Genomic DNA, 25023 nt, shown 5'->3' with positions numbered 1-25023 from the left:
CAGAAGCCCTTTCTTGGGCTTTGTAGTGGCCGGAAACTGATGAGGAGGTGGGGTCGATAGTAGTGAAGGTTGGCCAGGAGCCAAGAAGATAGATAGAGACAGAGTTTGACTGGCGGTCTTAAGATGGGTTTCCTCAAAGAGGAGCTCACGAACAATAGCATCCATAGAGGGAAGAGGAGACTTGTAAAGAATGCCACCACAGATAGCGTCATACCGAAGGGAGAGAGCCATTAGGAACTGCACTAATCGACCCTGCTCCTGAAACTCAATATAAGTATCTAGACCCTTGAGGCTAGATGGTTCCATAAGAGCCAACTGATCTCAGAGACCTGTCATTTCAATATAGAAGTCTTAAATAGACTGATCTCGCTGACAAGCACCCTAAATAGCTGTTTCCAACTCATACCGCTTAGCAAAGTTGGACTGCTGATAAACACTATGTAAATAATCCTATACCTCCTTAGCAGTACTGTATTTAGAAAACATCATCCCAATACAATCATCCACAGAATTATGAAACCATGTCAGAACTTGGGCATTATCACAATCCTAAGTATCACTGGAAGTCAGATATCCTTCCTTCTTCGGATTCGATAAACGAGGAACTAAACCGGAAACATAACCTCATTTTTTTTTACTAAGAAGAAAATTCTTTATAACGCTGGCCTAATAAGCATAATTGGAACCAGTGAATTTACAGCTGACAGCTTAGATTTTGGTGTCGGACATTGTGATAAACTAGGGATGGATTAAAGTGTAATAAAGAGAGAATTAATAGGTCAAATAGTAATAAGCCGAGAATTGAAGTTTAGGTCTATAATAAACGAAGAGCAATACAACGAACATAGAGAGAGGACAGAGAAACATACACACCAAATCCAGATGGAGCAGACGAAGGAACAGAGAAACCGTGGTGATGTATCGACCCAAGAGAGGCATTGTCGTTTGAACAGACCCTACGAACCACGATGGGTGTTTGAGTAGCTGAACCAGAGAGAGAGAGGCCAAAGCCCTCGCGATCAAATCAGAGGCCAACAAACCAAAATTAGAGACCAAACTTCGCTCGAACAGACCCGACGAACCACGATGGGTGTCGAGTATCTAAACCAGAGAGAGAAAGAGATGAAAGCCTTTGCGATCGTGATCAGGCCAAGAGTCGAGAGTCACAATTTCACACTAGAGACAAGTGGCTATCACGACGTCGTAGAACCATTGAGAGAACTTCTAACAATCAAGGCTAGACCTAGGGTTTTGGCTCTGATACCATGTAATTTTTCTGTATATTCAATTGTATTATAATACAAAGAATATGTAGAAAATTTAATGTATAAAGAGAAATAGAGAATTGTATTATTGATTGATATTTCTGTATATTACAAGATTGATTTCTGATATTGTGTTATGTATTACAACTCCTATATATAGAAGAGAAGGTGGTAGTAGGTGTAGTGTAGTGGAGGTGGTAGGTGAAGTGGGTGCTAGTGGAGATGGTAGGTGGAGGAGCAAATTGGTAAATTCTAACAGCCCCCCGCAAACTCAAGGAGGATAGAAACTAACCAACTTGAGTTTGGAAAGAGGAACAAAACAAGAAAAATACATAAAAATAAAAAATGATAGGAGACACTGTATGGTCGTGTCAGACCATTGGTGAAGACACTGGATGGCGGTGTCAGACCGATGTAGAAGACAGTTTATGGGGTCATGTCGGACCGTTGTAGCAGACACTGGATGGCGGTGTCAGACCGATATAAAAGACAGTTTATGGGGTCATGTCGGACCCTTGTAGAAACTAACCGGAATCAATGTCGGGACAGTTTACAGAGTCTTGTCGGACCCATAAAGGAGCTAACCGGAATCAATGTCGGGACAGTTTACAGAGTCTTGTCGGACCCTTATAAAGTCGCACCCTCAAAAGGTGTGCCCAATCTTTCAAAAGGCGTGCCATCAAAAGGCGTGCCCAATCCATAAAAAGGCGTGCCATCAAAAGGCGTGCCCATGTTTTCAAAAGGCGTGCCATCAAAAGGCGTGCCCAATCCATAAAAAGGCGTGCCATCAAAAGGTGCGCCAGACACGCGGCGATGCACGTGATCGACAGAACGCGTGTCGGCCTCTTTGTCATGGTCTTTATAAACCTAAGCGGAGGCTGAGGCTTGGAAGCAGAGACAAAAACCTGCTAGAAAAACTCTGAAAAACTCTTCGTTTTCTGAGAGAGATTTCTGAGAGAGATACTCTGTAACACTCTGTTTTCTGAGAGAGATTTCTGAGAGAGATACTCTGTAACACTCTGTTGTCTGAGAGAGATTTCTGAGAGAGATACTCTGTAACACTCTGTTTTCTGAGAGAGATTTCTGAGAGAGACACTCTGTACCACTCTGTTGTCCAGAAAATGGCTTCGTCTTCCCGTGGTCTGCTCACTCTCTTTCCAGACCTTAACGAGTCAACAAGAGAGATAACTGGTGCGGGGGCCAGTGAACCTCAACCAAGCGCCCCAGGGTTTGCTCCGTTGAACTTTCCTATGCGGTTTGTGGAGCAAAAAATGGCAGTGCAAACTGACATTGAAGCCAATCAGTATACTTTGAAGTCCTGTGTGGAGACGATGACGGCAGTCACAAACTTGTCGCACCGGCTGCAGAGTAGGACAAATGAGGTGCAGCATTTAAACGGCCAATTGGCTCTGCTCCAGCGCATGTATAAGGATGCGCGAGCAGAGATAAGTGTGCTGAAGGCGGAAAACAAGGAGCTGAAGCGGAAGGCTACCGTGATGTTCCGATTTGGAGGTCCACCATATGCTGTAGTGGAGGAGCAGGGTGGAGTGAACGTGCTCGGTGGAGTGGGTAGTATGGAGGCAGCGCCGGTAAGGGACACCCAAGAGAAAAGCAAGAAGAAGAGACCTGCAGCAGAGTAGAGAAGAAAAATCCCACTGTGGGTGCGGGTGTGTTGTGGTGGTTTGTTTGTTTGTTGGTTGTTTTTTTTTTTTTTTTTTTTTTTTGTGTGTGTAAAATTGTGATCGGGGTTGATCCCTGAGATAAATAAAATATGATTTGGTGTGCAAAGCTATATGGTATGAAGGGAATTGGAAAAAGATTAAAAAGAATGTGAAAGAAAAATAAAGAAAAAATAATAAAAATATATTTGAAATCAAAAAATGAAAGATGGAGGAAATAAGGAAAGTGGTTTGGAGAAAATAAATAAAAATAAAAATAATGGAGTTGGAAATCAAACGGAGGAGAGATGAAGATTTTTTTTTTTTTTTTTTTTTTTTTTAATATAATATAATAAAAAAGGGATATATATATATATATAATAAAGAAAGTGGGGAACAAGAGTGTAAAGAAAAGAAAAAGTATAGGTTGCATCGTGGGTCACATGGGTGAGTAAAAGAAAACAATAAAGAAATGAGTGGGTGCCCCCCATGTGCAAGGATAGTGCTGGCACTTCAATAGGTGGTACAGCCTGCTGAGCATCAGCTTTGACAGGAGCTGCCTTTGGACCTTTTCTCTAATAAATGCGTCAAACTGTTGCTGTTGGTGTTATCAAGAATGTGGAGAAGAGGAGGCTTGTCTGATGGCCTCTTGGGCTGTGTAATCATATCGAGGTTCGTGGACCATGTTGTCACCCTCAAAACCAGAGATGGGGACAAAAGGAATTTTGTCAGGGTTGTAACCAACCTTCTTCAGATAGGAAGAGACTTCATGCACAATTTCATCATACCTTGCTTTTGAGTACTTAGGAGTGGTAGCATCCATCTTGTTACAGCAGCAAATCATCTGCCTCACTCCAAGAGTAAAAGGAAGGAGAGCATGTTCACGGAAGAACTTGGGCTCCTTCTCAATCTCCTTGCCAGATCGACGATCAATCTCAGCAAACTTGACAGCAATGTGGGAGGTGTGGCAGTCAAGAACTGGAGCATACCCATTACCAATCTAACCCGGGTGATTCATAATAATAACCTGGGAGGTGAAATTTGCAGCTTCCTTGGCTGGATCATCCTTTGAGTTGGATGCAACAAAACCACGCTTGAGATCCTTCACTGCAACATTGTAGATGAAGACGATCGAGACGGTGGTGTATGGGAGGACAACAGTGAGAGGAGAGGCAGTGGTGGTGGACTCGAAGAAATTTCAAGGTATGTGTAGAAAATTCTAGCAGATTAGGTTGAGGTCCGGCGGGCGGCCAGGGCGAGGTTGCCGCCCGCCGGTGAAGCGAAAAATACTAAGTGCTTAACCTTGCTCTGATACCATGTAGAAAATTTAATGTATAAAGAGAAATAGAGAATTGTATTATTGATTGATATTTCTGTATATTACAAGATTGATTTCTGATATTGTGTTATGTATTACAACTCCTATATATAGAAGAGAAGGTGGTAGTAGGTGTAGTGTAGTGGAGGTGGTAGGTGAAGTGGGTGCTAGTGGAGATGGTAGGTGGAGGAGCAAATTGGTAAATTCTAACAGAATACATCTGATTATATAGTAATCCTAACCCTAAGACTAAAAAGGAAAAGAAACACTACTGTATATATATACAGGGTATGTTTGGTTTGTGTTTGAGAGATGTGTTTTAGAGATAAAAAGTACGAAAACATGTTTGGTTTGGTTTTTTTTAAAAGATGTTTTGGAAAATTATTTTGAGATAGAGTTTTGGAAAAAGTGATTGATTTGATGTGTGTGAGAGAGAGATTTGTTTGGAAAACTTGTTTGGTTTACAAGTTTTGGGAAATTTTTTTGGGAAAATTTGTTTGGTTTGGTTATTTTTGAAAACTTATTTGTAGAGAAAATTTCCCAAATTTTTTTCAGAAAATCAAACCAAACGAGCCCACAATCTCTCAGAATATATACATAATATACACTACCATATATATAAACGTAACCTAATATTCTCATAGTATGATCATATACAACGAAAACCAACTGAGGCAGTAGTGAAGCAATGCAATACAATCATGGTAGATGGTAGTGTTAAGAGAAGGGCAGACCTAGATTGACGTAGACTAGTGTAGTGAATAGAGATATAAATCTCCTTAATTTGACTAACGAATGGCCTTGGATAGAGTCGAGTGGAGAAGACGGATTCATGCAATTGACCCCAGTTGATGAGACTTAATGCTTGGTTTGGTTTATAAGAATTCTTTTGGAGGGCCCAAGCAAAGACATGTTCTATGTCCCATGTATCTTGTAACCAATTTTAAATTGTTGACCACCGATTCATCTAAAAACTTAAGTTGTTAGAGAGAGGAGCAACTTCATTATTTATATCTCCGAACACCCCCTCACACGTGGCAAGACTTTCTTTAATAACCAGGACAAACATGTGTACAATATTATATTTTCTAGTAGCCGGTGAGGTTTCAACACATGATGTATTGTTTGTTCTGATACTATGTTGAATTGTTGATCATTAGCTCATATAAAAGTTAGAGCTGTTAGAAAGAGGGACAACTTTATTATTTATATCTTCAACACATACACAGTGGGATTGTATACAATTTTGCAAAGGCTAGGGCCCTTGCTTTCCCTCCATCCCTGGACCTAACCAAACTTTTCATGAAAAGGAAACTATGTATTCATTACTAGAAAATGAAATTTTGTACTCATTACTTAAAAATCACAAGCTCTAATAAGGTAGGATTATTTCCTTCTTAAGCTTAGATGTCCAACTTTCATCATGTGTCAATGGTGTAGTGGAAATGCGAAATGGAAACAATCTAAGGACCCGTTGATTTATAAAAGAATGCCAGAAGCAAGATCCTTCTCTAGAATCAATCACAAGGAATATTGAGAACAAAGACTCAACAATGGTTAATTCTTGAAAGAATACCAAAGGTTGGAAGAAGAGTAAAACTCAAAATTGTATTAATTATCTAAAACTCATTAGCCGTAAGGCTTACAATGATTATTTATATTGAAAAGCAAACCTAATGAGCTAAGAAACAACCAAAATCGACAGTTCCCTAACTGGCAATGCAGAAATAAGTAAAAATACAATGAAAATGACCAGAAATGGAAATATTGAAATGAAATAAAGAAACTACTAATTTAGCTGCTACGACAACGGCAGATTCGAAGGAATCGAATTCTGACTTCTATGCTAAAGAGTAATTGAAGTTGCAAATCTTTCCTAGAACTGCAAAATCTTGAAACTGATGACATAAATGACAAAATTTGCCCAAAATTCAGCGGGTGGTTTCTGATCAGAATGACATTTTTCATCAACTTATGAAATTTCACGCAATTCTGAGCTAGGGCTGTTTGAATCCTATTAGTGCCTTTTGCCTTGTTTGGCCACATGCCTATCCCATTGGTCCAAGAATTGTATGGCCAAACACGCTGCATCAGTCAGGATTTCTAACAAAATTAGTGAATTATGTCTTTGAATTTCAGTGCCCTTTCACATGGTTGGTTATTTAGATCTTCAGATTTGTTGTTATTCATAGGTTGTGAATCCAACAACTCACTTCCATCTTCCTGATGTTTCAAACTCTGTTATGTGTATGTGCTCTAAACAAAACTTATAAACATGTTTCTTCATCCTGGAGGCTGTGCAATGTTGAATTTATAGTTTACTTTTGTGGGTTGTGTTTATGGCTTTTGAGTTTGGTCTATCTTGCAATTATCATCTTTGCATCTTTGCATCTTTGTCTTTCACCATTTCTAGCACAAGCAAAAAAAGTTAAAAATAGTACTGCAAATTAAAGCTCATAACTTCACTCAAAAATCATGCCACATGTAATCAAGTACAGGGATTTAACAATGTTGAGGTTCATAACTATTGAGGGTATTTATGTCAATGTATCAGACACTTTTTAATATAAATAGTGAGAGGAGCTAACCCTAGGGATTGAGCTCTCTTTCTTCTACTCTCTTTTCTCTCTCTACTTCAACAATAACCCTATTCTGTCAGCTTGCTGGCAATAATGACTTCACAAGAAAGTGATAAGAACTCCATTTGTTTGGCATGGACTTGGAAACTAATACTAAAATGAACCTCAGTTACCCATTGACCTATCATCATATATAATAAAAGGTAATGATGCCTGAATTGCTTGTGTAAAATATATTGATGTATATTATTGATTGATGTTGTGTATTACACATGGTGAGTATGTTCTTTATATAGGAGATGTAGTAGGTGAAGTGGGTGGAGTAGGTGTAGTAGGTGGTGGAGTAGGTGAAGTGGGTGGAGTAGGTGTAATGGAGTAGGTGAAGTGGGTGAAGTAGGTGGTAGGTTTTAACAGCCCCCCGCAAACTCAAGGGGGATAGGAACTAACCAACTTAAGTTTGGAGAGAGTAACAAAACAAGAAAATACATAAAAATAAAAGAGGATAGGAGACACTGTATGGTCGTGTCAGACCGATGGTGAAGACACTGTATGGTGGTGTCATAACGTTGTAGAGGACACTGGATGATTGTGTCAGACCGATGTAGAAGACAGTTTATGGGGTCATGTCGGACCGTTGTAGCAGACAATGTTGTGACAGTTGTTGTGACAGTTTACGGAGTCTTGCTGGACCCTTGTAGAAACTAACCGGAATCAATGTCGGGACAGTTTACAGAGTCTTGTCGGACCCATGAAGGAGCTAACCGGAATTAATGTCGGGACAGTTTACAGAGTCTTGTCGGACCCATAAAGGAGCTAACCGGAATTAATGTCGGGACAGTTTACAGAGTCTTGTCGGACCCCTAAAAAGTAGCACCCTCAAAAGGTGTGCCCAATCTTTCAAGAGGCGTGCCATCAAAAGGCGTGCCCAATCCATAAAAAGACGTGCCATCAAAAGGCGAGCCCAAGTCATAAAAAGGTGTGCTGGACATGATGGCGAGGCGCGTCACCACATTGGCTTGCGCGCCCGTTTTGTCGTCTGGCGTCAAGTGGCGCGCGATGCGCGTGTCTGCCTTGGCTATTTAACCAAGACGGAGGCTGAGGCGAAGGCAGAGGCTGAGACAAAAAAACCTGCGAAAATCCTTTGAAAAACCTCTTCCGTTTCTGAGAAAGAGATTCTGGAGGAACACTCTGTTGCCCAGAAAATGGCATCGTCTTCCCGTTCAGCTACCCAGAATATGGCCTCTTCGTCCCGTGGTCTGCTCACTCTCTTTCCCGACCTCAACGAGTCAACAAGAGAGATAACTGGTGCGGTGGCCAGTGAACCTCAACCAAGCGCCTCTGGTTTTGCTCCGTTGAACTTTCCGATGCGGTCGGTGGAGCAAAAAATGGCGGTGCAAACTGATATTGAGGCCAATCAGTATACTTTGAAGTCATGTGTGGAGACCATGACGGCGGTCACAAACCTGTCGCACCGGCTGCAGAGTAGGACAAATGAGGTGCAGCAGTTAAACGCCCAACTGGCTCTGCTCCAACGCATGTATAAGGATGCACGAGCAGAGATAAGTGTGCTAAAGGCGGAAAATAAGGAGCTGAAGCGGAAGGCCACCGTGATGTTCCGATTTGGAGGTCCGCCATATGCTGTAGTGGAGGAGCAGGGTGGAGTGATCGTGCCCAGTGGAGTGGGAAACACGGAGGCAACACCGTCAAGGGCCGCCCAGGACGGAGGCAAGAAGAAGAGACCGGCGGCAGAGTAGAGAAGGGATACGGAAAAAAAAAATCCTTTGGTTGTTGTGATGGTGGTCTTGGCTGGTTTTTTTTTTTTTTTTTTTTTGTGTTTTTTTTTTTTTTTTTTTTTTGTGTAAGTGTGATCAGGGTTGAGCCCAGAGATGAATAAAATAAGGTAAGGTTTGGCGTGCCATTTTTTTTTTTTTTTTTTTTTTTTAATACCCATGTTCTTCGGATGGAAGACTAAAAAAAAAAAAATAAAAAATAAAAAAATAAATAAATAAAGTATAAAAGAAAAGAAAATTAAAGAGAAGTGTGTGAATGTGAAAGTAATAAAAAAATAAAAAAGAAATGGGAGATTTAAAGTTGTGGGCGGGTGTTTTGGTTGCTTTTCAAAAGATGGAGTAAAAAAGTTGAGTGGGGAACATGAGTGTGTGGAAAGAATGAAAAAGAAAAAGGATGGGTTGGATTTGTACAAAATAATAATAAAATAAATGAGTGGAAGAGAGTGTGAATATATTGATGAGGAAAAGTGGAACCAACCCACGTGGGTGGAGGTGGTGTGTAAAACACTTTATGAAAAGGAAGAGAGAGAGAGACTTTGTTGCTCGGGTGAGAGAGAGATTCCCATACAGCTTCAATTAAAACTTGAAACTGGTTAGAGGGAAGTAAACCCAACAGGCCAGAAATAGTCCTCTTCATAGCATCCACAGTAGTGAGTGGAACATCTTTCTGAATAAGGCTCACATCCATAGGCTCTATCTCTTGTACCAGATTCAAGAGAACTGATTTCTTTGAGCGTGGAATTTCAGTTTTGGAGTAGAGATCATCGAAAGAAGATGCTGAACAAGCACAAACTACGGTTCTTAGGGTTCGAATTTGTCTAGGGTTTTTAGAAGGTTGGAGGGGAGATTTGGGAGGTTGGGTCGCTGGAAGTTGCAGTTGGAAAGGCTAGGTCAGTGAGAAGATGATAAATGTGATGATGGAGGTAAGGTAGCCAATGGTGGTCCACGGTGGTTCACAGCGGTCGACGACGGTGGAGCAACAGGGGTTCTCCGTCTATGTGTGTGATGGCCGAGAAGAGGACTGGTGTGAGTTGCTTGCTGTTATGGCTTCGATGGGAGGTAGTGAGGATCGGAGTCTCTGCAAAGCGAGGGACTTGAGGCGAGTTCGAACACCAAGAGAGAACTGAGAGACTAGCCCATGTGTGTGTGTCTGTCTTTCTCCCTAAATTTCAATACACAGAGAGAGAGTTGAAGATGCAGCGGAGTGAAGGTATGTGTAGAAAACTCCAGCGGGCAGTGAAGGCAAGGTTGCCGGCCGACTGCCCGCCGGTGAGAAAGAAATATAGGCCTAAATCTTATTGCTCTGATACCATGTAAAATATATTGATGTATATTATTGATTGATGTTGTGTATTACACATGGTGAGTATGTTCTTTATATAGGAGATGTAGTAGGTGAAGTGGGTGGAGTAGGTGTAGTAGGTGGTGGAGTAGGTGAAGTGGGTGGAGTAGGTGTAATGGAGTAGGTGAAGTGGGTGAAGTAGGTGGTAGGTTTTAACAGCTTGAAGTAATTCTTGCAGTTTTACAAGTACTAGTACGATTATTATCTTGTCTAGTGCCATCATGGTGGCAATATACCATGTAGTCTCACATGCATCTTGCTTGAAATTGTTTCTGTTATATTATTTGCCAAATGCAATTTGAAGTATTTGAAAATTCTTGGAATTATTTTATTCAAGTTGTATGTTGTGATTTTTTCAAAAATGTGACTAGCTCAGTAATGGCAGGTGCTACTTTTTCTCTTTATTGTTTTAAGATAATTTTCATCTGTAACAGGTCCAGTTGGAAGTATTACCTCAGTTACTCTGAAGAGCCTTAATTTGTCTTCCAATAAGCTGTCAGGCCCGTTGCCCACCAAGGTAGGGCACTGTGCCATCATCGATCTGAGTAATAATTTGTTTTCAGGGAATTTATCCACAATCCAGACTTGGGGGAATTATGTGGAAATTATTGAGTTAAGTTCAAATTTGTTGATGGGAAGCTTGCCAAATCAAACTTCTCAATTCTTGAGGCTAACTTCGTTCAAGATATCCAATAACTCAATAGAGGGTGTTCTCCAACCCGTGTTAGGTACTTACCCGGAACTAAAAGTGATTGATTTTAGCCTAAACCAGCTTAATGGTATCCTCCTTCCCAGCTTCTTCAACTCTTCAAGATTGACTGTTCTTAACCTGTCTTATAACAACTTCACTGGGCCCATACCTCTTCAGCCTTTCCCAAACACATCTTTTGTAGATTCCATCCAAAATCTGAGCCTCGTGTCTCTTGATCTGTCACATAATTCTTTAACCGGCCATTTGCCCCCAGAAATTGGGAATTTCCATAACTTGGCTTATCTTGACCTGTCTAATAACCATTTTGAAGGTGGCATCCCTAATGACCTTCCTGATGGACTGAAAATATTCAATGTGTCTAGTAATAATTTTTCCGGTATTGTACCTGAAAACTTGCTAAAATTTCCTGATTCATCATTCCATCCTGGAAATTCCTTACTGATCTTTCCTTATCCTCCATCTTCACCAACACATGTTCCAAACTTAACTTCAAGAGGGCATAGGCCTCATATGAAGTCAGCTACTAGGGCTGCACTTATTGCTGGTTTGGTGGGTGGTGCTTCTATCATAATGCTAGTGGCCCTAGTGATCCACTACAGAACACATTCGAAAGGCATTGATGAAAGGAAAGGGACCCAACAAGAGATTTCTTCGCAAAATGTTGACCCATCAACGTCATCACAACTGGCTTCTTCTTTACATGAGCAGAGGGAAACTTCATCAGTTGTGCAGAGACCAAAAGGTCTTGGCCTACCAGAATCAATAATGAAAAATGAAGGATTAGCTTCTTCATCTACTAATCCATTGCCTTCTAAGAACCAAGATCTATCCGACAATCCTGGTTCACTCAAGGTTTTTTCTCCGGATAAGTTGGCTGGGGATCTACATCTGTTTGATGGCTCATTGGTGTTCACTGCGGAAGAATTTTCATGTGCTCCTGCAGAAGTTATCGGCAGGAGTTGTCATGGTACACTGTATAAAGCTGTGCTAGACTCTGGTCATGTATTGGTTGTGAAATGGTTAAAGGAGGGGATGACAAAAGGGAAGAAGGAATTTGCAAGAGAAGCCAAGAAGCTTGGGAACATCAAACATCCAAATTTAGTTTCTCTGCAGGGTTATTACTGGGGACCAAAGGAGCACGAGAAACTGATAGTATCAAATTATATAAATGCACCATGTTTGGCCGCTTATCTTTATGGTAAGATTCTGTATTCAGTTATATCTGCAGTAATGTATTCTAGATGTTTTTCTTTGATGTTTCAGAAAGTTAGGTCTAAAGTCGAAACAACTTAGTGGTGGGGGGTACATTCACATGTCCTATCCCGGAATTTGCTAAACCTGTAGTCAACTTGATTGGAAAAGTATAAGCATCTGTTCTATCACATCCTTTCAGATGATTAGAAAAATGTTTTAGTCGTCGTAAATGACTGAACTGAGCTGTTAGGGTTAAATCTGATTGATGATCAACCACCTATGTCTATCAGGCAGAATTCACATATTATAACTCATAGCTTGAGTTTAGAAGAAAACATCAATTCACATCCTATGTTTGTACAAATGATAAATGACCTTAAGCTTTCCATACTTCATGATGTGTTGAGTTCTTAATCTTAATTTGTTAGAATTTCCCATCTTTACCTTCACCTACTCCACTACACACTCCACTTCACCTACCTCTACACCACTACCACCTCCACTTCACCTACTCTCCACCTACTCCCAAACACACTCCTATATAATAGGAATCCTTGTAATTGTAATATAGACAACAACATTATACCATGTTAGAATTTCCCATCTTTACCTTCACCTACTCCACTACACACTCCACTTCACCTACCTCTACTCCACTACACACTCCACTTCACCTAACCCACTATCACCTCCACTACACCTACTACCACATTACCTTCACCTACTCCACTACACACTCCACTTCACCTACCTCTACTCCACTACACACTCCACTTCACCTAACCCACTATCACCTCCACTACACCTACTACCACATTTTCTTCTATATATAGATTGTATAGGAATTGTAATTAAAAAGCTTGTAATCTATCAATCAAGACATCAATCAATAATACATAAATTCTTACATGGTATCAGAGCAAGGTTAAGAATTTAATATTTTTTCGCTTCACCGGCGGGCGGCAACCTCGCCTTGGCCGCCCGCCGGACCTCAACCTAGTCCGCTAGAATTGTCTACTACATACCTACCTCCTCATCATATCTTCATAACATCTCATTCTCTCTCGGCATCATAGTAGCCGTGATACTGCTCATACTTCTGGACAGCGGAGAGAACATCGTCTTTCTCGATCTTTCCGCCGACGCCGGTGGCGAGATCCAAGGCTCCGGCTTTCGACATCACTCTCCCCAAATAGTCCATAGCAGCTTCTCCACCGGAAAGATACTCCTAACAGCAGCGGAAAAAAGGTGTTTCCCTCAGCCAAACAAGGCTCAATAGCTGTGGTCCTCATCAAAATATGTGTAATTGTTACTCCTGAACTTGGTTTCCCTATCCTTGCTAACAAGCTTCTCAAATGCTTCCGGGCCATGTTCTTCTATGTACTTCTCAGCAGCAGTTAGAATGTCATCTGGCTTACTGAAGATGTCCTTCTTCCTTGGGACATACTAGACGTTAACAGTCTGCTGTGGGTTAAGAAAGAAAGGCCTCAAATAATGCTCATAAACATATGCAGCACCACTGATACTCTTTATGATGGTGGATATTTCAATGCCATTACAACACAGCACCTTGAAATTTATTTTATTTTATTTTCTTATCTCTCTTTCTGACCATTACAACACAGCACCAGCACACTTGTTCCCACCTTTCATCATGGTCTCCACTTTCTTTTTCTTTTTTTATATTTATTTTAATCCATCTTTTTGAAAACAAAACCAATATCACTTTTTTTAATTCCTTAATTTATTTTAATAACATGAGTGGCCTCTCTTTTCCACCATCTCCCTCTTTTTCTACACAATATTTTTGTACCACCGCCCACTCCATGATTTCCATATTAATATTATTATTATTATTATTATTATTATTATTATTATTATTTTTCACAAAAAAAAAAAAAAAAAAAAAATTCATTCCAGTTGATTTTTCTGCCAAACACACTTATTTTATTCATGTCAGGATCAACCCCGATCATAATTTTACACGAGAAAAAAAAAAAAAAAAAAAAAAAAAAAAAAAAAAAAAAAAAAAAAAAAAAACCACCATAACACACCCAACACCCACAGTGGGATTTTTCTTCTCTACTCTGCTGCAGATCTCTTCTTCTTTCCTCCGTCCTGGGCGGCCCTTGACGGTGCTGCCTCCGTGTTTCCTACGCCGCCGAGCACGTTCACTCCTCCATACTCCTCCACTGCAGCATACGGCGGACCTCCAAATCGGAACATCACAGTGGCCTTCCGCTTCAGCTCCTTATTTTCTGCTTTCAGCACACTTATCTCTGCTCGCGCATCCTTATACATGCGTTGGAGCAGAGCCAGCTGGGAATTTAAATGCTGCACCTCATTTGTCCTACTCTGCAGCCGGTTCGACAAATTTGTGACCGCCGTCATGGTTTCCACGCATGACTTCAGAGTATACTGATTAGCCTCAATATCAGTTTGCACCGCCATTTTTTGCTCCACCGACCGCATCGGAAAGTTCAATGGAGCAAAACCAGAGGTGTTTGGTTGAGGTTCACTGGCCACCGCACCAGTTATTTCTCTTGTGGGCTCGTTCAGTTCTGGAAAGAGCGTGAGCAGGTTCTGGGTAGCTGGACGGGAAGAAGAGGCCATGTTTTTTGGGTTGCTAAGTGTTTCAGCGAAATAGCAATTTCAGACTGGTAATGTTCGGAAGGGTTGGTGACAGAATGGCAACAAAGTGTTCCACAGTTTCTCTCTCCGCAGAGGCAGAGTTTTTTCAGCGAAGGGTTGGTTTCAGAGGTTTCAGAATGGTATGCCTCAGCCTCAGCCTTCGTCTTGGTTAAATAGCCGAGGCAGCCACGCGTATCGCGCGCCTCTTGCCGCCCGACAAACTGGCACGCCTTTTCATGGCACATCTTTTGACAAAGTGGACACGCCTTTTGATGGCACGCCTTTTGATGGCACGCCTTTTGATGAATTGGGCACGCCTTTTGATGGCACGCCTTTTGACAAAATTGGGCACACCTTTTGAGGGTGCAACTTTTTAAGAGTCCGACAAGACTCTGTAAACTGTCCCGACATTGATTCCGGTTAGTTTTTACAAGTGTCCGACAAGACTCTGTAAACTGTCCCGACATTGATTCCGGTTAGCTTCTTTATGGGTCCGACAAGACTCTGTAAACTGTCCTTTATGGGTCCGACAAGACTCTGTAAACTGTCCCGACATTGATTCCGGTTAGTTTCTACAAGGGTCCAGCAAGACTCCGTAAACTGTCACAACATTGTCTTCTACAACGGTCCGACATGACCCCATAAACTGTCTTCTACATCGGTCTGACACCACCATACAGTGTCCTCTACAACGTTATGACACCCCATACAGTGTCTTCACCAACGGTCTGACACGACCATACAGTGTCTCCTATCCTTTTTTATTTTTATGTATTTTCTTGTTTTGTTACTCTCTCCAAACTCAAGTTGGTTAGTTTCTCTCCTCCTTGAGTTTGCGGGGGGCTGTTAGAATTTCCCATCTTTACCTTCACCTACTCCACTACACACTCCACTTCACCTACCTCTACTCCACTACACACTCCACTTCACCTAACCCACTATCACCTCCACTACACCTACTACCACATTACCTTCACCTACTCCACTACACACTCCACTTCACCTACCTCTACTCCACTACACACTCCACTTCACCTAACCCACTATCACCTCCACTACACCTACTACCACATTTTCTTCTATATATAGATTGTATAGGAATTGTAATTAAAAAGCTTGTAATCTATCAATCAAGACATCAATCAATAATACATAAATTCTTACATAATTTAACTTGGCTTCTGGCTTTTCCTTTGGTCGATCTTATAGTAATATTACCTTGATGGTTTCCTAAGTATTGACTTATTTATTAAGAACATCTATGGTTTTGTGCTATGCACCAAGAAATGCTACCAAGGATGCCCCAACCTAAAACTAGTTACCTCCTACATATCTCATTCAGATTCAGCTGTTAGTTCACTTGATCAATAGATAGATTGTAGCGTAAAACTAAGAACATTATGTTTGTCAGGAGTCAAATTTGTTGCGTAATATTTAGTTGTTTTGATTTATAGAGTTTGTAAATTTTATCAATCGCCATCTTCAAAAAATTTCAGTCATCTAATAGAAACCATTGAATCAAGCTATCTGAATTGATTTGATCATCCTTATTTCCCTCGTGTTGATTTGTTTGCTGTTATTGTCAAATTATGGGTTGTTTATAGTCAATATAATTTGCTACACTGAACTGCTATTTTATGTGATTACTAGGAGTAAATGCAATACTCAAATCAAGTGTTTTGTGAAGCAATTTGGCCAACATTTGTTTTTTTCCCTTCTATCAAGGATAGTTAATTAAACAGGAAATAAAACCGAGTACTGCTTTCACTCTTTTCTTATTGTAACCTTGCATTTCATTAAGCTGACGTGAGACCTTGGGTTGCAATGCACTGATATATATATATATATATATATCAATCTCACACTTAATCACTTCTTATTGTGTATCTTGTAAATTTGATTTTGTGAATCAAAGTTGCATGGAATTTTCTATTCCTCCTAGTTTACCCGTGTATATGATGAGGGCAAGAGAATGAAGTATGAGTCCAATCCCTATACCTAAACTAGACACTGGGATCCTATGTTATCATTGTACTCCTATTTTTTAATGTTCCCCTAATCCCTTTTAATTTAAAGTACAATAATAACATCTTATGGCTCAATATTTGTTTTTTTTTTTTGTAGATAGTGATCTTATGTCTCGATATTAAAAAAAAAATGAAAAGAATTATTTGGCTTTTCCATGAATGAGATAGAGGCCATATATATAATAGATTCATGATACAATTTAGGAAACGATATAAATAAAGAAATAATACTAAATTAGTAATTGACACAATCACGGATTATATACATAATACTAAAAATAAAAAGATTCTATGTACTCTAATTTCTATATTCAACATATTATTCACTATACGATATGTTTAAATGTTAAAGGCATATCCAAGTACCCAACTTTTTGATAAATCCTTGTATCCTAAGATTTTAGGGTTTATGGAAGATTGACATTTGGAGAATACACATACACAACTTGGCTACGATCACAAAACTAGGGTCTTCTTGTCATCATGGCTGTCTCAAATTTTGAATTTTGAATTTCAAATAGTTACTGGTTATAATATGTTCTTTAATAAATCTTTTTATTTTTTTCTAATACGGTAGCAATGTTTGTTTCTGTGGTTAGAGCATATGTAGTGGAAGTGTTAAAGCCTTCATCAGCTAGCTCATTTTTTTGTGCTTCAATGGATTATTAAGTCACATGTTAAATTGCCAACCATTAACTCAGCCACTAATTGTGGCTACCCACTTAAAATGTAAAAATTGGGCCCCTCACATCTTAACAAACCAAAATGGGTCCGATTTTTGTCCATACGTGCACTTTAACACACTAATATTTTGCTAATTGTCACAATGCTAATTTTCAAATTTTAGCTTGTGATGGCACCAAGGTCCCACACTTGGTCTTAGCCGATTTCCAAAAGGATAGGCAACACGGTAGACATTTTGCCTCATCCTCTATTGGCTAGCTACATTTAGAGAGCGTTGGAAGCTAGGCAAGCCAACTTTAGGAATAGAGATTGTTGTTGGAGAGTATACACTAGGAAAAACGGTTAGACAAAATACAAAATGTACTTTCTTTTTAATTTTTTTTTATGTACTCTTGTTAGGAAAAATGCCTAGTAGTATTGGAATTGCTTATACTGTGAATTTTGTCTATCTTTATGGTTGTTCAAACAACGTGAGGTTATTGAGTGAACTAAGGGCCAAAACACTGCAATCATGCAATGACGTTCCTATGACAGACCCAGGAACAAATAAATGTATTTGTGCGTCGATCTTCATGAGTTTTCATGCTTATCAAGAATTCACAATGTCATGGTTTCTCTTTATAATTTCAATCTTGAGGTAATGAACGTAGTGAATGCAATTGGAGTTCAAACATGAAATTTAGCTTGGGTATAGTAAAACATGATTGGCAATAAATTTTAAGTTGTATGCTATATGTTCATATTAAATTACTATATTTTCATCATATATATAAGTAATGACTATATACTTTAGCTTCACTGTTGCCATGTTAAATGCTTGAAGTTTGATGAAATGGAGTCAACTTATTAGTCTGATGAATTCAGACCCAATCACATGTATAGAACTAAAGAGGGGGGCAAAGGGAAGAAGGGGAAGCAGGGAGGAGCAATTTTATTTTATTTAGGAGGGTGGTGTTAATCCTTATCTCTTTTCATTTTCAAAACGATACTTGATTTGGATTGTCTGGCTTTATCCCAATATGTGAAACAAGTCAATTTTGCAGAGACAGACTCCGAAAAACTCCCACTTTTGTCTCTTGATGAACGGCTCAAAATTGCCGTCGACGTGGCCTGTTGTTTGAACTACCTCCACAACGAGAGAGCAATACCTCACGGCAACCTGAAATCCACAAACATCTTAATAGGAACTCCAGGCGCCAATGCACTATTAACTGACTACAGTCTTCACCGGCTAATGACGCCAGCTGGCACAGCCGAGCAGGTTTTAAACGCAGGTGCTCTCGGTTACCGACCACCTGAATTCGCAAGCACAAGCAAACCAATGCCATCACTGAAGAGTGATGTATATGCTTTTGGCGTAATCTTGTTGGAGCTCTTAACTGGAAGAAGTTCCGCAGAGATAATTTCTGGGAACCCTGGGGCCGTTGATCTAACAGAATGGGTGAGATCATTGGATGCAGAAAACCGTTCCATTGAGTGCTTTGACAAACGGGTTTTGGGTGCACACAATGTGGATCAACCACGGAGAGACCTCCACGATTTGCTTAGGGTGGGTCTTCGATGTATACTCCCAGCATCTGAAAGACCAGACATGAAAACAGTGTTCGAAGATCTATCTTCGATAGTACTTGAACACGCCACAGCAAGGTAGATCAGAACGGTAACTGCATTCTCTCTCTCTCTAGTGCTAACAAAATTGATAGGTTGTTAGTCCTATTAGTGTTCCAATCTAGTTTTTAGTTCTCTTGTATAATTATTTAGATCAAATTTCTTGTTCTCATTTGGATGTGAGAACTGTGTTAGAATTGATATTTAGCATTTTGAGGTAGGTGGCAATAATGTTGATTTTGTACATTGGGGGGGTTGATGATGATCATTCTTTGATACCTTCAATATTAAAGTCTGTTCTGTATTTTAATCTCTCAAACCTTTCATCTGATTCGTCAACAAGAGAGAGTATCTTAGGAAACCATGTTTGACTGTATCTTTGTACATCCAAACTCTTGGCCCATTTTCTTTTTAAGTTGTGTTTGAATCTTAGATTTAGTGAAGGATTCACGGAGGAAAAAAACAAGAAAGTTGTAAACCAACATGCTTCATGCAATAATGAGATTGTTTGATGCAGCTTATATGTGCTGTTCTTATATCTTTATTTTTATTTTTTATTTTGGGAGATAGATTGTTTGGTGCACATTTCCTTATAGCTTATTAAGTAGATTTAGTTTAAATAATCTGAAAAATTCATTATCTTAAAAATTTTGCTTTGTTTGGGATTTACTTGTTAGTGTACTTTTTGACTTTTTTAAAAGATATGTGCAGAAAAATAGAGGTGATGCGACCTAAATATGTGCACTTATCAAATAAATGCACTTGTGTAGTATATTTCCAAACAAATAAAATTGTACTAAACAAGCCTAGTGTATGCCTCTTATAATCCCTTGAAGACTTGGGTAATTTCAAGTCATATTTTTATGGATATTATTCTTGATATTTTATAAATTTATGTTGATTTGTTATGCATTTTAATTAATAAAAAAACAATGTTTCAATATTTGTCAAGATGTTTATTAAAGTCTATTTGGAAATTGATTATTTTAATTAATTTTTTAATTTTTTTTATAATAAAAACGTGCGAATAAAATAAAAAAAATGATGTGATAATTATTTTTTAAAATTTTTGGCTACAACCCAAGTCTCGAAAAGGAGCCTTGTGTCTAACACATTAATTTTGGTCATTGTGATGTGTGATGCTCACAAACCCATGCTTGCCCAAATACTCTGCTTATTATTACGAGCTAAGCATGTGTTAGCATAAAACTCTACATATGAAGATTATATATTATATACATAGTTTTTCAATCGGTAGGAAGAGAATAAAAAAAGAAAATGATAAAATTCAAATTCAAATTCAAATATCACACGTGATAAAAATAAAAAAATCTAAAAATGTTGGAGCAATACATTTGGACACTCCCAAACATCCCCCAACTGAACGGCCCAAAGATATCTAATCTAATCAAATATGGAAACCTGCACTTTCCTCCTTTTATGTTTGATTATTTTTTTAACTTTGGTTCTTAAAATTTTCTTTTCTCACTTTAGATTTTATGTTTAAAATTTTTTTTTTTAATATACTTCAAAAGTTAGTTTATGTCCAAAATTAAACATAAAATGACAAATTGACAATCACATGCATTAAATTGTTTTTATTATATATAACTTACAACTCTAACACAAATCCAAACTCTAATATAAATAAATCTTTTATGTCATGTAACAGCTAACGTAACATATTTTATCTAATTTTAAACAGAAGTTAACTTTAGGAGTAAATTGAGAAGATTTTAAAACATGATAGACTAAAGTAAAAAAATGATCAAACATAAAATGGGCAAAATATAATTTACCCATCTAATATATATAAATATATAGAATAATTGTATATATACTTTTATCTCATTTTATCAATCTTCTCATGTGTTAATACTACATTGAGATAATAGATCCCATCCCATATGTCATTTTCAATATAGTTAGTCATTTTGGCAAGTTAGTTAAAAGCCAGCTTTTTGCATTTTGTGCCTTTTTTAAATCACATCACTTCTCTATTTTTTACACATTTTTTTAGAAAAAGTCAAAAAAAAATCAAAAAGTCAGTTTTTAACCAACTTCTCAAAACACCTAGTATTGACACATTATATGATAAATAAAATAAAGTAAAAAAGTATAAAACATATAATATTATTGTTAAAATAACAGTTACACAAAATTTTATCTCTCTTTCAGTGGATGCATATAATAAAATTTAGTCCACTCTATAATAAATTTTTTAATACATTTTGTATATTTTATCAAATAAAAAATTATATGTATATTAATAAGTAATTAAGACTTCTATTTGATTTAGAATAAACATACAAACTCACACCCACCCCTAATAAACTATTTTAATAAATCCCCTTAATTTATTGCTTATCTTGGTTGCTTATGCAGCACTAATTTTCTACCAAACTTAGAAAACCAAACAACACAAATAAATAAATTATATGATACAACTAAACATAATAAAATAGCATAATATGAATCGAAAAAATAAAATAGCATAATGAAATAAACGAATTAAAATAAAGTCGTGCATATATGAAACGTCAAAGAGAAAAAGACATTCGATAAAATAAAAATGTAATAATATGAAAATATGTAGTAGAGAAGATATAATTAATGAGACTGAAGACTTTGTCCTAAACAATACAATGTCTTAAAATTGTTATTAGTAATTTCAAAATTCAATACAGACACTCACAAACACTCACATATATGCACACATTGAAAAGTGATGCTACATATGTTGTGTGTGTTTTTAATATAACTACAATAGTTATTTAATTTATTTTTTTAGACATACAATAGTAAGATGTTATTAAAATTAAATTATTACATCAAGCTGATATCACCCCCATTAACTTGAATCGAGATCTTACATCATTGACTTTGACACCTAAGTGTTGTCACATTAGCACTTGAGTTACAACTCGAGCCATTTAAATTACAAATTTGAAATAATAAAATCATTTTCAAACAATCAAAAAGTAATTTTTTAAAAAAATTTTAAAATATAACAAGCGTTGCCCAGTTTTAAAAATGTCCACACCAAACAAACTTATTCATTATAATTCTACAAAACGTGTTGCAAATTTAGTTGTTATTTTATTATTTTGAAGATGGTGTTCCAAATCTAGCTTCTACAAGTAAAGAGACCTATGAAGTTTTCTTAGACGTGTGGTGAACCTCTCTTCTCTCCGTCTCTCTTTCTCTCTCTCTCTCTCTCTCTCTCTCTGGTGCTCAATCACTACGCGGTTCATGGGGCCACATGGTTCATCAATGACAACCTATTCTTTTGCGGCAATGCAATGAATAAGAGGGCAAACTTACCCCTTATGACATTTTCACCCCCAACCCCTTTCTCTTTTCACTTTAATTTTCAACTATTTTGATTTAATTTTATTTTTAAAAAAAAAAAATTGGGCACTTAAATAAGAATACGGTGGTGTTATATGCACCAATTAGTATACTAACTAGTATACCAACACTAGTTATGATATTATTATTATTGATTTCACTCATTTTACAAATTAAAAATATCAAAAACTTCTTAAATTATGTCACATCATCAATTGGTATACTAGTTAGTACACTAATTAGTACATATAGCATTTTTCATAAGAATTTGATAGGGGATTACTAAATTTATGTCATTTAGACCCTATTCGCAATCTTCTCTATGACAAATTGAGCTATTTATGTAACATGAAAAATCGTATATATATATATATATATATATTTGTTTTTTTCCGTTCGATTTATGTAGTTTTGAAGATTGTGAAGGTAGCAATCTTCATTGTAAAATTAAAAAGTTAATCTCATATTTATTATTCACTTTTAGTGAATGTAAACTCTAGGACCTGATTATTGAGGTTAATTGGCACAATATTTAGTTACAATTGAATTTCATTTTGTTTGTGGCATACTATAATATTATGGAGGCAGCCAAATGTGTTTTAGCTATACTTGGGGATTGAAGTCAATTATAGAGTTATTCACCCAAAAAAAAAAAAAAAGTCAATTATAGAGCAAGGGTCAGTAGTTTAACGAAAACAAGGACCAAAGGAGTAGCAATTTGAAGGTAAAGAAATGACTATCATTTAAAACTCACAAATTGATCATTTTACAAGAAGTTATTTTATTTTATTATTTTTTTCACTTGTCCAAATTTTAGTAGAATAAGCTTTGTATCAACACTATTAGATAAATTTTTCACTTGGCCAATAACTTTTCTTAAAAAAAATCATCTTTTGCCCTTTTCTTATAGGGACTGAAGAAAAAATAATTATAAAAATTAATAATTAAAATTATAAATTAATTTTTACTGCCTCCACTGTAGTGTAATTGACCCTTTTCTTATTAATCCAATTATTCTAGTATGAAATCTAGTTTAAGGCTTATAAATTGGCAGCCAAATTTTCATTCATATGCTAACCAAATTTATTTAATTTTGGATTAATACAATCAAAATTCAGATTTTTCTATAAAAAAAAATTGTGAAATAGTTAAAAATAGTTAATTAAGCAATATGTTTGTATCTCATGTAATAAGTACATGAGATGTGCTGCAGACCCCATTTTACGGCATCCCCACCGCTCCCCCATACACACGGGGTTGGTCATTGGTGAAAAAATAACAAAAATAAAAAATTCCAACCAGTCAACATCCACTGCAGGTGTAGGGATCCAATCTTTAGTCTAAGGCCTCTCTCGTTTGGAGAGTGACTATTTTAATTAAAAAATTAAAAAATTATTAAAAATTGTCATATTATTTTTATATTTTTATACATATTTTTTTATAAAAAATTAAAAAATTATTAAAATAATATGTTTCCAATCAAGGCCTAAGTACATGTAGCAATAATAATAGCAACACGCTGTATTGCTTACCTACAATGAGAGTGGCCCATGACAATTCATGATGTGAGATTCATTCCAATCGTGAATTGACCATTAAAAAATGCAATAAAAAATTGTGTGAATAGTTTACAATTTTCTTAAAGAGTAATGTTATAGACCACTAATTTATCATCACTAATATTATCACTAGTGAGGTGGCAATTGAAAAAAAAAAAAAAAAAAAAGACACAAAACACATGTGGCAGTAAGTAAGACCCACTGTTACATCATTAGAACCACTATTAATTAGTGGTTTAAAACATTTTTGTTTTCTTAAAAAATAAGGGCGGTGATTGAGGGCCCGAAATGGGGAGCCCCGAATGGCTCGAAATTCCATTTCGGGTAAAAAAAAAAAAAAAAAAAAAAAAGGAAAAAGAAAGAAAAAAAAAACAGTTTTCAAAATTGGAAATTAGGGGTATTAGGGGTAACTTTTTTAGGGCCCTCAATCATTTTCCAAAAAATAATGTGCCTATAGTCAAATTTTAAAAGTAGCCCATGTGGGCTATGTCACAATCTTCTTAAAAAATAATGTGCCTATAGTCAAATTTTAAAAGTAGCCCATGTGGGCTATGTCAATCGATGATGTGCGTGAGATTCATATTCAATGGTGATTGTTTTATTGTTATTGTTATTATTATAATTTGATAATAAATAAAATTATTTTATCAAATTATAGTAATGGTGTTTTAATGGTCATTTGTTATTTTTGACAAATTTCAACCAATTTTTTCTTTAGGTTTGTAGGTGTTGTTTGGATATAGGTTTTTTGTGATTTTATTTTTGTTTATTTTTTGTCTTTTGTGACCTTTTTTTACCTGTTTGTTAAAAAAAATATATATTTATATTATTCTCAACTAGACAAATATAAAAAATAAAAATGAAAATTTGAAAAAAAAAAATTTGTTCCTTTAATTCACCTTACCAAAAAATGTATCACCTCATATTTAATAAATTTTTTTAACTACACATAAAAAATAAATAATCACTAATTACCCATCAACAACCAACCACCAACAACCATCCATTATTAACCCAGCATTCATTCACTAACAACTATCCACCCAACAACCATCCATTATTCATCCATCCACCCAATAACCACCCATTATTCATCCACTCACCCAACAACCATCCATTATTCATCCACCCACCCAACAACCACCCATCATTCACCCATCCACATTTTCTCTATAAATATAATACAAGGTTTTCTACAAGTTTCATATTCACTTATCCATCATTTTCATATCTTCTAAACTCTCTGTACCCACCCAGCAGATTTTCTACAATTTTCATATTCACCCACTTACCCATCCACCTACA

General features: G+C 37.0%; 1 protein-coding gene and 1 long non-coding RNA gene across 3 annotated transcripts in view; both read left to right on the top strand.

Annotated features, from left to right (window-relative positions):
- The window catches only part of LOC114280582 (LRR receptor-like serine/threonine-protein kinase GHR1), a 31227-nt gene extending 11883 nt beyond the window's left edge, over positions 1-19344 (top strand). For both annotated transcript variants that reach the window (XM_028222968.2, XM_028222967.2), the window contains 2 exons: positions 10387-11862; positions 18244-19344. In XM_028222968.2, coding sequence (XP_028078769.1) covers positions 10387-11862; positions 18244-18851 — 2084 coding nt within the window. In that variant the 3' untranslated portion in view covers positions 18852-19344. The remainder of the gene's footprint in view (positions 1-10386; positions 11863-18243) is intronic.
- On the top strand, positions 7070-10065 carry LOC145807461 (uncharacterized). The gene is made up of 2 exons (XR_014350575.1): positions 7070-7167; positions 7200-10065. It is a non-coding gene; the product is annotated as an uncharacterized LOC145807461 (long non-coding RNA).
- Positions 19345-25023: the final 5679 nt, after the last annotated feature.

This window comes from Camellia sinensis, chromosome 14, assembly GCF_055761805.1.
Source record: "Camellia sinensis isolate YWXY chromosome 14, ASM5576180v1, whole genome shotgun sequence".
Taxonomy (NCBI): domain Eukaryota; kingdom Viridiplantae; phylum Streptophyta; class Magnoliopsida; order Ericales; family Theaceae; genus Camellia; species Camellia sinensis.
Note: the sequence above shows the minus strand (reverse complement) of the source record. Positions and strands in the feature narration are given on the sequence as shown.